Source organism: Lepisosteus platostomus, chromosome 4, assembly GCF_059453375.1.
Source record: "Lepisosteus platostomus isolate fLepPlt1 chromosome 4, fLepPlt1.hap1, whole genome shotgun sequence".
Lineage (NCBI taxonomy): Eukaryota > Metazoa > Chordata > Actinopteri > Semionotiformes > Lepisosteidae > Lepisosteus > Lepisosteus platostomus.
Genome location: NC_142614.1, coordinates 2598087 through 2611331, shown reverse-complemented (window position 1 = coordinate 2611331; position 13245 = coordinate 2598087). Strand labels below are relative to the sequence as shown.

Here is a 13245-nt window from a genome sequence, read left to right as displayed (position 1 = left end):
GTCAGCTGCAGCGGTCTACACGATGACAGTTTTGGAAAGCTCCAGTGCCTGTTGTTGATGTTTGCTACAGTCATGCCTAGAAAAGTCCCCACAAGTTGGGGATGGTTCACTGTCGCTCACTGAGCCTCTTGGGGCATCTTCTTGCCAGCATGTCGTTCTTGAGGTGGAATAATGAGTCAGAATCCACATTTCCATAAACAGCATTGGGCCACAACGTTCTCCAAAAGCTCAGTTCTAATTAAGACTTCAGTTTCTTACTGGGACAGCAAAAGTTAAGCAAAAATAAATGAAAACACTCTCAAGTGGCCTTGTAATCCCAAGTTAAACCCAGTATTTAATGATAGTTTCCTTCCTACTTAAGGGCAGGAAGGAATGAGCACTTGATGGACTCCAGGGGGAGACAAGGAGGGCTGGCCTTGCAGGTTGTGATCAGTGGTTGGGTGGATGTTGTGTTCTGTCGTAAGCTGTGAGTGTTGTCAGCATGGCTTGGAAGGGAAAATTGAGGTGACTGAGAGTTCAAACAAAACACAGGATGAAACCCCAGAATGAAAAAAAAAAAGAAAATTAAAATGAAAAAACAAAAAACGTGGGCAATGTCAGGACCAGCCGATCATTGCTTTGGGTGATGTAATGAGCAGCCAGTCATCAAGGTCAGAGACTAATGACTTCTTCCTTCCCAAACACCAATCACATCACAGGAAGGTGCCCCACCTACCTGCCCCTACAGTGTCATTGTCATGGTCCAGCACCTCCAGCACCAAGGAGAAGGATTTCTGCAGGAGAGAAAGACAGGAGGACACACATGTCAGCACTGTGGTTCTGCAGTGATTCTGGGTCTGTTCAGATTTGAACAAGCACTTCGCTGCACTTATTAGCTGCTTGCCAGTCTAATCCTTCCCCAGAGGCCAGTTGCCACCTTCAATTAAATTTCCTTGTAGCTTCTCCCTTCTGTGCTGATAGAGTTTAAGGGAATTACACAGAGTAGTGGAAACTGTTTGCTCAAACCTTAGTGATTAGTAATTTTGGACTCTTTCTTGCTTTAAGAATTTGCTAACTCATTTGGAACATGTTAGTTACACAATGGGGAGTTTCACTGAGTGTGGAATATTAAAGTGCCAGGTTGATTTTTCAGGTTAATAGTCAGCCAGATCTCTCTCCCTCAGACAGACCCGCCGAGCCAGCTTGGCTAGAGATGGGCACAGAGAAAGAGAGATGCAGCCTTGACAGTGAAATCATACAGCACAAAACCAAGCAGACACCAACACCTCCTAAAGTGTCAGTCTGGCCTTGTGTGCCGCACAAATCAGTGCCTGACTTGGACCCCGGAGAAGCAGAATGCAGTTTGCACCACTGTATGTTTGGCACCTCAGTACCTGTCCGAACTATTATCGCCCTTCTCCCCACCTCGCAACCTTCACTCTTCTAACTCTGGTCTCCTAACTGTCCCCCCAGCCCATGTACATTGTATGGGTGACAGGCCCTTCTCCTGTTATGTCCCCAAGTTCTGTAACTCTCTCCCCAACGATATCAAAGAGTCACCTTCTCTAAACTCCTTCTTCTTTAGAAGAGCCTGTACTTCACTGGTTCCATTCTTCACCCCTCTGCTCTTCTTAGTACCACCATCCACGGTCTCCTCTGTATATTGTCATTGTGTTTTATCTTGTGTATTCTCCTTATTTATTGTTGTTGTCATTCTGTAAAGCGCTTTGAGAAGCCACCTTTAAAGGTGCTATATATAAAAATGTGTATTATTATTATTGTTATTATTGAGGAGGAAACCCTTTTGCATGTTTTTGCTGGGTGTGCATATTTGTGTGGCAGAGTTCTTCAGCAGTCAGGCAATCTCACCTAAAGAGCCACAGTGTGGCCTCCAAAATCTCCAAGCATGCAGAACACAGATGGCTCCTCCATCTCTCTTTCTACAACATGGGACTCACTGGGAGCCCAGCAGCAGTCCAGCTGCTCCATGACAACCTGGAGCCCAGTCTCCGCTCCCCCCAGCACTCTCCTCTCTACCAGGAGAGCCCAGCCCCAGCTCTGGAATTGCCTCATTGGGATTCCTGGTGCTGCCTCTCCCTGGTGCTTCGCTTGAGCACGAGCTGGGGCGCTGGGGGCTGATCCTCACATCATGCGCGGTTAGGTTGCGGCGTCACGGCTGAGCTGACCCGCAGCTCAAGTGCAGAGGCCGGTGCCTCTCGTTTCCCTGGCAGCCACTTGCGATCCAAGAGGCAAGCAGCCTCACTCTTCTGTGACCCTGCTGCTTCAGCACGAGGGGGTCTTCATTACGGCCCATGTCATTAGCATACCCCTGCCTTTTGGGAAAGGGAGGAGGGAGCACTTTTTATGATCAGCTGGCCATTTTTCAATAGACCTCCCTCCTCTCATTACAAGTAGAGGTTGCTTGAAGCTTGCTTGGTTTGTGATCCCGCTGCGTCTTGAAGGAAGCCAGGATATCGGCTTCAACAATATGACTGGCTTGCTTGTTCCACACTCCTGCAGCCCTTTGGGTAAAGAACTGCCACTGTCTCATGGAATTTTTTCAAACATGTTCCTCTGAACAGGAAAGAGTGATGGGGGTCCAATGGAACAAGCAGGTTTGCTCTTATGCAGGCAAAGTGTGCAGGTAATACCGTGACTTGTCAACAGGCTGTGAACACAATCCCTGCCACTAAAAAGTGCATTTCCTTCCCTTGGCACGGCCCTCTGTTTAAACCTATGTGCCTTTGCAAATGCAGAAGACAGGGCTCCTATCACCTCCCGGACGTTCTGTGTGCAGATCGACCCCTGACGGGAATCCACTCACTAAGCACAGCCACATCCCAGAGAGAAACTGGTGGGGTGCCTTCTGTCAGAACCGCAGGGTGTCCCCTGACGGGTGGGAGATCAGACAAGGATACCAGGCCACACTCCCCAGTGGTGGAACAGTCACCCACTCCTGCAGAGGGAGCCTGCTTTCGTCTCCAGCCGACTTCACAGCTGATCAATGTGCTCTGAGGCAGACAGAGCGAACGCATTGTCAAAATAAGGATGTGTGTGTGGTCTAAACTAATGGACCTCAGAGCACTTTGCAATATTCATTTCCTTCCCTTTTCCCTATTCTTCCCTATCAATTCTGAGTAGCCTTTTTCGAAACCCTCCTTTAGCCAAAATGTTGTGTGGCACAGACATTCCATTTCCTCAGACCTGCTGGGTTCAACAGGATTTTACATTTTGCTCTGCACCTCAGCCAGGTGGTCAGGAAGAACACACGGGACAGCAATGCAGAGCCGCACCATATCACGCAGGTAAAGCAGTAGGTGCAAGAGGGAGCCCTACTTGTCCCTCCCTGAAGAGCTCTCTCTCTCTCCACGGTGCTAACTGCAGCAGCAACAAACCCTGAGTCCCCAACCCCAGACGCACAACACCGCCTAGGTAGCCAAGGAGAGTGGAGAGCAACAGGAAGACACTCCTTTCTGGGGAGCGAGGAGCGAGCAGATGCCTGCCCCTGAGCTGCCCCCCTGCTAAACTCTCTGCGGAGTCAGGCCGGTGCCCTCCCCCCCCGTGGAAGAGAGGATAAAATGATCGTGCACACACAGTGGGATGACATCAGCGCTGGCTGCTTACCAAGAGCAGCCCGTTCCCATGGCACCTACTCAGGGCTTAGGAAAGAGTAAACGCTCCCAGCACTAGCAGAAGAAGCAAGCAGCCAGATGGAGATACCTGCGGAGACCTGGCACTGGGGGGTGCGCAGGGAGCACACGCACGTGACCCTCTGCCGCACTGGACACTGGGATGCTGGGTTATACTTCAAGCCCTGCAGTACTCTGGAAGGGCAGCAGGCTGAGTAGCCCTGCATCAGGGAGTGACCGAGACCAAACAGAGTCCCTGACCAGCAGGACAGTTTAAAGGACAAGGCTCAAGGAGTTTCGGTAATGAGCTCAGAGTGACCACAAGGCAGTGGCACAGGTGCTGGCCTTGAACCTGAAACTACATGTTCACAAGTCCTTTACTTTAACTGCTACACCCAGCCTCCCTTCACGGAACAGACAGGACTGCTCCCTTCACATCAGTCAACGCATGTACCGCAGCTATTTGAAAGCTAACATCAAAACAATTTAGCTCGGCTAAAAGGAACCAAAGATCAAGAGTGCAGAGTAAACTACACAACATTGCGAGCTGAGAGGTGTGTCTCCTTGGCTCACGCCTGGTGCTCGTGACAAGCTGTGCTGCCGACAACGTGTGGCGATTGTGCAAGAAGACTTTCTTACAGCTCCTGGAAAAACTCCCCCCAGCTCGGGAGCGCCCTCTGTCTGCAGTCTTTGCAAGGTTCTGTGTGATCATCACTGAGGGAGCTGCCTGTGGTTCCCCAGTCAAACGCAGAGTTTTATTTTGGACGTCCGGGAGAGGTTTGCAGGCATGCCCCAACCACTCCGCTATTTAGCGGCACTGTGCCACGGCCCTGCAAGTAGCAGCAGCACCATGGTCGTAAATCTCGCCTCACAGACCTGCCCGGGGCTCCCACTCTGAAGCTGCACAGCAGAGCGCGTGAGCAGCCTCCGCCTCATCTCACCCGGCGTGTTCTGTCCTGGGTGCAGGTTGTGTCCGGTTTGAGGGGTATGAGAGGTGGCTAACCCCCACGGGCGTCACAAAATCACACCTGCAACTGCAAGTCCACCCATCCCCCACCAGAGAACCTCTGATTCTTGGTTGGGGTTCAGGTAACCCAGAGCCCATCACGTGGCGGTCCACACCCGGGACAAGACACCTGTCCATCACAGGGCACTCAGACAATCTGTGGGCAACAGTCAAACAAACTGGACAACCTGATGAACACTTCGGGTCAGAATCCAACCCAGGACTGAAGAGATCCGGGCCAGCGGTGCTGACCACATCACCACCATACTGCCCGCAACTGCAACTAAGAAAAATGCACCGAGACTTTGAGGACCAGCATCTTGAAGCTGCCCTTTGGATTGGTCTGAAACCCCACGACCTTAGAGCCAGTGGCGATACCACCCTAAACCCCTGTAAGGGCAGCTGTCAGGAGCTCCGCCAGGGCGAGCTGGTCAGGACTGGCCTGCCAGAGCTAACTCAGGAAGATCGGGTCTCTGCGTGTGTAGTGTCACTGGTGGAGCTTTTTTGTTCCCCTCAGTAACTGCTAGTGTGTCCGCACACTTACAGACATAATGGATAATCGAGTTTCAGACACAATGCCAAGATTTATGCTTCTAGCTTTCGGATTGTAAGCTGCTGAAAAATGGTCATTCCTACTTCCGTGAAATATTAATGCTATTAAAGGGCAAACATTTTTAAAGTAAAACCCAAAGCATCTGCCACATGGAGTCTATCTTCCCCTCCTGGCTACAGGCCACTAGTCCTGCAGCAGCCTCTGCATTCGTCCCAAAAAACAATGCTTTGGTAATCCCAGCAAAGTGATTTATTTTTTAATATTTCAGAAGAATAAAGTGACCACATTGAGGTTTTAACAGGAATGTGTGATGGGCCAAAGGAAAAAAAAAGTGCTGTGTCCTGAATCCGCCTGGCCTGTTCTGACCTGGAGTGGCGATGGAGGCCAAGGGAGAAGAAAGGGAGCGTGGGGGAGCCACAGGAACACAGGGACAAGGCTGGGATGGCTGGCCAGGCAGACGGGGAGATGGAAGTACCCCCAGAAGCACACTGGAGGAGATCCATCGCTCCTGAGACCGAGAGATGGAGAGCAAAAAGAGAGAGCTGTCAGAACCCCAGGTCAACAGTCTATTACAATACCTAGCACTGGTAACAGCACTGGTGCTCCAGTCCAAGCAGACTGCTGCTGTAAAGCAAATCCATTTTGTTTCTTAGATTAAATGGGCCATGAATCAATCACTTCGATTGATCTTATTGCGACCTCCAGACAGCAAATCTCATTTCTCAGCTTTCCATTCAGTACCAGTTGCCTAAAATATCCCTGCAGGCCTGAGTGGGCCTGAGGCCTGACCCAGCGAGCTAATCGCCTTCCAGCCAGGATGCTGCTCAGGAGGGGCCCCAGAAAAGAGAGATCTACACACCTGTTATCCCATCTTCACAGTGAGCCCCAGATCCCAGAGCCTCCCGGGACAGGAAACACAAGGCCACACGGACATGGGCAACATCGCTGGCATCCTCCCAGCTGTCAGACAGACCTATAAAGAGCCTCTTGTTCCCCACTCTGCTCCCTGGGACGCCCAGACCTCCTGCGCTGCACCACAGCTGAGCACACTGCTCCTCATTTGACCCAGTTCCTTTTTTTTAATTGGGGCCTAATATTTCTAAAAACGAGCCGCATGTTTCAAGAGACTTGCGAAGCTTTGGCTGCTCCGTGCAATCTGCAGCCTCGTTAAGAGGCCGAAAGAGAACAGGCAACGTGCTTCATTCGGCTCGGTTGAGGGGTCAGTGAACTATGCCAGAATGAAAGCGGACTTCCTAGCAGAGCATTTCACACAAAGAGCACCTTTTCTCCTGGTAATCCAGCCTCCCGGCTCCCTGTCATTACTGCTCTAAGTTGTGGGCTAGCAGCAACTCCCCTGACAGACGCCCACCCATTAAATCATTCTTGGACACTTGCTCTCCCATGATGCTCTTACTTAAGCAGACAATAGCTCACGTTCACATCGGATACAGCCCTTAAAAGAACTGAATCTCTTTGGTCCGGAAGCTCTTACTTTGTGGAAACTGTCAGGATGGGTTTCTGGAACAAACTATCCAGCAAGGCGACAGTGGTCATCTCTCTTTCATGACTCACCCATGCTTCACTGTGTTCTACTCTGCTTTTACCATGGAATACCACACACCTCTACAAGGGCTTTTCTGCTCAAAACACCATCAGATCATATCGCTGCCGAAAATAAATTTTAGCAACATTGTATTTCTTATTGTAGGCAAATTGTTCTTATAATCAAGGTAATACATGTTTTCCTAACCACCAATTTTGGCAGTAAGGAAATATAACCTGATGTCAGAAATTAAATATTGGATTATCTTGAAGATACAGCTTATTCTAAAGGAGTGGATAAGTTATTCAAATGAGGTTTTCAACCACATGAAAAACAAACCAAGCTATGACTTGTCTTTGGAATGAGAAATGCTAAGAGCAAAAATCACGTTTTTGACACTGAGCTGACACGATGAAGCTCTACAATGGAAAGTGGACAAAAAAATACTCTTGTTTTTAGAAGTCATTGCAAAATTAGCTCAGAACCTATTAGTCCGACCTCATTAGATCTCAAACGTAAGCAAGGCTGGGCCTGGCCAGTACTGGGAGGGGAGACCCCAAAGGACAATCCCAGATTTCCGTCATTGGTGCTGGTGGTGGACCAGTAGGGGGCGCTCTTTACTCTGGACCACAATTCCCAGACCAATGCGACAGGGAGCACTGTGCTGCAGGAGGTTTCGTCCTTCGGATGAGATGTAAAACCGAGATCCTGACTGTTATGTCTAAAACACTTTGGGATCCTTTGGGATTAAAAGTGCTATACAAATACAAGGAGTTAAAACTATTAGAAATCATCTAATGACTCCAAAATCGTAAGTAATGATCCTGTCCCACTGGCAGTAGTGTTGAGTGCATGCTGGATTTAGATTTTTCTCAGCTCTGTGAGATGTTTCTGTGTTGCGTTGTGTGAGGCATCATGTTGCATGTGATTCCTGGCCTTCCCAGCTGCCAGGAGCAGCTCAGTGGAATACACGTAGCTACAGAAGTCATCACACGGGACCGCAGGTAAACGGAACTCTGTCTGTCCTTTCAGCATCGACAGGGAAGACGGAACCTTCACTCCCAACATTGCTGCTGACCCCCAGCATCCTCGCAAACCGCCCCCAGTGAGGGGCGAGCTTTCAAACCGGAAAATGCACGATTCCTGCAATTCCTGATGAAAAAGGACTGAAAAAGAAACATTCACGCTGTACTGAGTCAGCTCCGTGCCTTCTCAAAGTTTATCAAGATTTTCCCAGGCTGGAGAGAGAACATCCCCCCCACAGTTCTATCTTTCACCGCCGATAGTGCACATGTGAAACAAGTGTGCTACAGTGTTTAACTGGAGTTCAAGGACAGATCCACGCTTGGCTCTTAGCATCCCTTAGAGGGGCCAGTCCTGTCAGTTTTTCTGAACTGAGGCCATAAAGCCCTCTTCTCGGCTGGTCAGAAGAACGAGAGCCGGGGCCGCGGAGCCCTTCCGAAGGGAGAGAGATCGGCCTGTGACTCGGTGTCCGTGCCTGGACGGGCTGAGGAGGAAGTCGCCAGAACAGATATGGGCAGCGGCCAGCAGCAGGAAGCCCTCGCTGGCCCCTGTGTCGCGGTGGATCTCTCGCCTGCCCAGGCCCTCCATGCCATCCACCAGCTACCATGTTTCTGATTCAGGACACACAACCTGGACACCATCCATCCATTTTCTACCCTCTCCTTCCAGTTCAGGCCCGTGAGGGAGCCGGGGCCTGTCCCAGCAAGCAACGAGCACAAGGCAGGGTACAGCCACGACACACACGAACAAAAACACACCCACATACACCCACTCACACCAGGGCCAATTCGCCCAGAAGTCAGTTAACCCACCAGCATATCTTTGGACTGTGGGAGGAAACCACTGCACATTACGAAACCCCCGCGATCACAGGGGGAACATGCAAACTCCGAGGAGATAGCAATCCAGGTCCAGAATTGAACCCAGGGTCTCATGGGAGACGTGAAGCAGTACAATTGTAAAGAAGGAAAGAACAGTTATCGTGCCCTGAAATGTCAGCGTCGTCTTACAGCATTCGTGCACACTTTCAGAAGAAAAGCACGTCCCTTGCCTCTTTCACTCAGGCCAGGAAGAGCTTTAAACGAGCAGGACTCCGTCAGCCTGCTTTTAGAAAATGAGCCGGCCTGAGCCGTCCCAGAGGAGATCTCAAAAGGTCAGGCACACAGAACGATGCAGTTCTCAAATCGGGAGTCTGAGTCTGCCCACACTACCCTCAGCGTGCCAAACACAACAAAACCTGACATGACTGAGCGTGCAAGCTCATCACAGACACTCGCAACACCTTTCCGAATCGCACTTCTGGAGGCCGGACTGAGCCGGTGGAGTCCCTGATGCGAAGACACAGGGAGGGGGAAGAAATGAAGGCTCTTTCCCACGCCCCGGATCCAATTTTAAACAGTTTCTAGGAATTACACAGGGACGCAGAGGAGTCATCCTGTTTTCCCACAACACTTCCCTGCCCCCACTCCACCCCAGAATAAACACTGGCCATCCGCACGACCAACCCAGTTTCACCCTACACGATGCACAAGGATCCGAGCTGTCAGACCCTGAGGTGCATGAGCCACCTCCTTTTCGTGCTCCCTCTTGTATCCCCGACCCAACATGTCCTGAGCCAAGGCTGATCGCGGTACCAGGGGGCTGAGTGGTATTTCTTTTCTTTCAAGGGCAGAAGCCAAGGGAAGGTCAAGGTCGAGCCAGTGAAGGGGCAGGGGGCAGGGAGAGGCGGTGACATAGCTACCATCAATGGTATGCAATCATCGGGCTTCTATTCTCAAGTCTACTTGTAGTCTGTGATAAAAGGTCACTATAAAATAAGAGAACATCATAAATCACAGGTAATAGTGAATGTCACACAGTGGAGATGTGCACTGTGTGAACCCCGTAGAAGCTGCCGGACACAGTATGAGCAAGAACAGCAAACGAGGTGGAAGATTTACAGTCCAAGACAACAATTTTCACATGGCCTGTGCGGATACCTGCCGCGAGGATCAGCTGTGTTTAACTAGTCCTGCAGTGTCTCTCACGGGCTTTTCTAGTAAGAAAAGTGACTAGATGACAATGCCCTCATTCCACAACCCTGCCCTTCATCTAGTGGTTTGTAATGAATTCATATTGTTGTTTTATTGCTTTCAAGGAGATGATTGTCAGGGCCCTGAATGCATCTAAATCGCCTCCTTCCCTTTCAGCACATCCCTCCCAGTCAGGCGCTGCTCTCAGGGGTGTCGGTAGCAGATTTATTCCTGTTGTCCCAAGAATATTGCACACCGGCCTCATAAAAGGCGCTCTGTGCAGCCTAACAGAAAACGATAAAAGACTGGGAAAGCACGGCTGTCTGGCACAGTGCAGCCCTTAAATCCAGTTTTCCCACAGAGAAGACAGCCCGACCAGCAGCCCTGCGTTTAGGGGAGAAACTGCCAGATCTCTGGAGATCTTGCTGCTCCGACTGAGGGAAGAAGTACATTAGTGTTCAGCTGACCGGTGCCTCGCCGTGTCTTCTGGCCTAACCAGTGAAGGCAACGTGTTGTGGTTCTGTCCTCTGGGGCCTCACAGGAAAATGTCCAAGGCTTGGATTCATGAAGCCGTCTTGCTGGGGATGTGAACGAGACTGGATAATGGATTTCCTCGGCACAGGAGGGTGCCGGAGGCCCGTGTGTGGAGAGTCTGCGAGCTGACGCCCGGCAGGCCGCACCAGGAAAGGGGGGCGGCTGGGATGGGGGCCGGCCCTGCTCGCAGTCACAGGGGGGCCCGTCTCAAGGCTGAAATCGGAGCCGTCCTGAGCCGAGGAGGAGACAATGCAGGGTGGGGATGGGGGGATAGCCTTACAGGGCTGCTCCCACCAGTGTCGGGGCAGACAAGAGGGGGGCTCGCCCCAGCAATGGGAACAGGGGCGCGCCGACATCCGATCCCCGTCTCCCTGCCTCTCCGGCTACTTCCCCAGCGCAGGCCCCGGGGCGAGACAGGACACAGGAGAATCACGGGCAGTTTGGCTCAGGTGTTCACACACAGCTTATAAATCCCAGGGCCCCATCCATAGACTCCCACCGAGCCACAGTGCGTCACATACACCTAATCCCCCGTCGCACGAACGACCAGGGCAGCAGAACCACACTGACTTCACGGCACTGACCACGACAGCACAGGCCTTAACACTGCAGCCCCCTCGCTGCACTGACCACTACAGCACAGGCCTTAACACTGCAGCCCCCCCGCTGCACTGACCACTACAGCACAGGCCTTAACACTGCAGCCCCCTCACTGCACTGACCACTACAGCACAGGCCTTAACACTGCAGCCCCCTCGCTGCACTGACCACTACAGCACAGGCCTTAACACTGCAGCCCCCTCGCTGCACTGACCACTACAGCACAGGCCTTAACACTGCAGCCCCCTCGCTGCACTGACCACTACAGCACAGGCCTTAACACTGCAGCTCCCTCACTACACTGACCACGACAGCACAGGCCTTAACACTGCAGCCCCCTCGCTGCACTGACCACTACAGCACAGACCTTAACACCACAGCCCCCCCACTGCACTGACCACTACAGCACAGGCCTTAACACTGCAGCCCCCTCGCTGCACTGACCACTACAGCACAGACCTTAACACTACTGCACAGGCCTTTAACGATGTAGTGCAATCACATTGGTCAGTTATTCCTCCAGTTTGATCAGTCACAAAAAAGCGTAACAGATGATCTGATTGGGATGACATTAAAATTGTATTTTCCATGGAAGATATTTGTGGTCAGCACTGTAATAGGATCGGGATACAGTGCCTCAAGCATATGGAGTGGAGAGGGTGATGGGGTGACAAAGAGCCCCTGTTGACACTTGTTCAGCTCGATGTAGATACTTCATGAGTCATTCCCATCAATAACTGGGATCTCAGTCTTCGCCATATCAGAAAAACCACAGATCAATAGGAGCATGGGATCGATGGCACAGGTCGATGGGTTTACATGTACTGCGAGAGCCAAGCGATACGTGACTCGCGTCTCCGGCTGCCTGTTTCTGCTTCCTAACCTTTTCCACTTCCACACAGATCCCCCTGGTCTGGTCCACCTCTGGTCAAACTGACCATTTCACCCCTCCTCCTTTTCCAAGGAGGGCATTTTCCTCCAGAGAGAAGCCTCCAGACTGGCGGAGAGCTGGGGAAGGTGGGAAATGGACGCCCGTGATGACATCCTGGGCAATCCTCGATACTAATGATCATCCCAGGTGGACAGACGCCTCTCACACACAGAGCAAGACCAGACGGGGAACTTGATGACGAAGGAACTCCATGCAGAGGTCTTGCGGGGGGGCTCTGCATGCTGTGGCTGGAAACCTGGAGCAGCAGTGTCTCTCTCCTCCCCCTGATCTGTGTGCACTGGGCCTGCGGTGTGTCGCCCAGGAGGGGCTGCTCTTCAGAGGGGGTGTAAAGCACCCTGAGATCCTTAATTTGTAAAAGGAACTGTTGCTGCTATCGAAAGACGGGACATGTCCAAGTTAAAGATGTGTCACGCCCTCTGCAGCCAGAGGGCGCTCCTTCTCTGTCCTGTCCCTAGTTTCCGGTCTGCTGTCCTTCCTGTCCCTCTCTTTCCCTTGGGCTATATATTTCCGGGTCTTGCACTCTGTCCTGGCTCAGCATTGACGTTCGGATGTCCTGAGACCCGCCTAGCACCAGGGCGCCCCACGTCCGCTCCCTGAGGGCATAGGTTTCTATACGGCATTCCTGAACTCTTTGCACTAATGAGCCCGGGCCTTTTTCCCGTCTCGCCGCTACACATATGGGTCCTCCTGTTCCCCACGGTTAGTCCCTTTGGACGTCCGTGACAAGATGCCCGCGAGGCATTCCCAGTCAGGCGCACCTCGGAGGAGCGTGTGGGGAGGACAGAGTGCGCCGCGGCATGTCTGCGTGTGCAAGAGCACGCTCACGGAGAGCCACGCAGGCCCCAGCGTGGGAAGGAGGAGAAGCCCACACGCGCTTTCTGAACCCCGCGCTGCCCGCCATCTCCAGGTAATAAGAGCAGCAAAGAATAGAAAGCAGATCGAGTTTCAACTGGAGCAGGGCGGGGGGGGGGGCGCTTTCCTGAGAAACGACTGCAGAGTCACTGCTGCTACCCGGGCCTGGCGTCGCCCTGGGAGCTCCTGGCCTCATTACTGTGTGGAGCAATCCTCTGTGTGCATACTCTAGCCCCGCACTGCACACTGCGGCATGGCTGTGATGTGTGTGTAGGCTTATCACTGTAGGAGAGGATTATGACTCTGTGCTGGGTACATGTTTAAAGCACAAGTAAAGAAGAATTTTTGATTGTGTATCAAATTGGATGTTTTTTTTTTTTGCACAGCAGAACCTTGGCACAAAGACTGATCCTCCTGACCAAGCCGGTGCAACACTGTGTTTTGCCAGTCAGCCTCAGAGCATTGTGCAACACTGATTGCCTCCATGCAACATGATATGAACCCTCCTTCAGCACTGGCTACTCCTGATAGAGTAACCGGACTAGAAGTCAATATAAGCAGG

At 51.8% G+C, this 13245-nt stretch overlaps 1 protein-coding gene across 3 annotated transcripts in view; it reads right to left on the bottom strand.

The window, feature by feature from the left end:
- LOC148672127 (protein jagged-2) overlaps nucleotides 1–13245 on the bottom strand; it is a 44616-nt gene that overhangs the window by 17739 nt on the left and 13632 nt on the right. For all 3 annotated transcript variants that reach the window (XM_088627543.1, XM_088627544.1, XM_088627546.1), the window contains one exon: nucleotides 716–773. In XM_088627543.1, the coding sequence (XP_088483669.1) occupies nucleotides 716–773 (58 nt within the window). The remainder of the gene's footprint in view (nucleotides 1–715; nucleotides 774–13245) is intronic.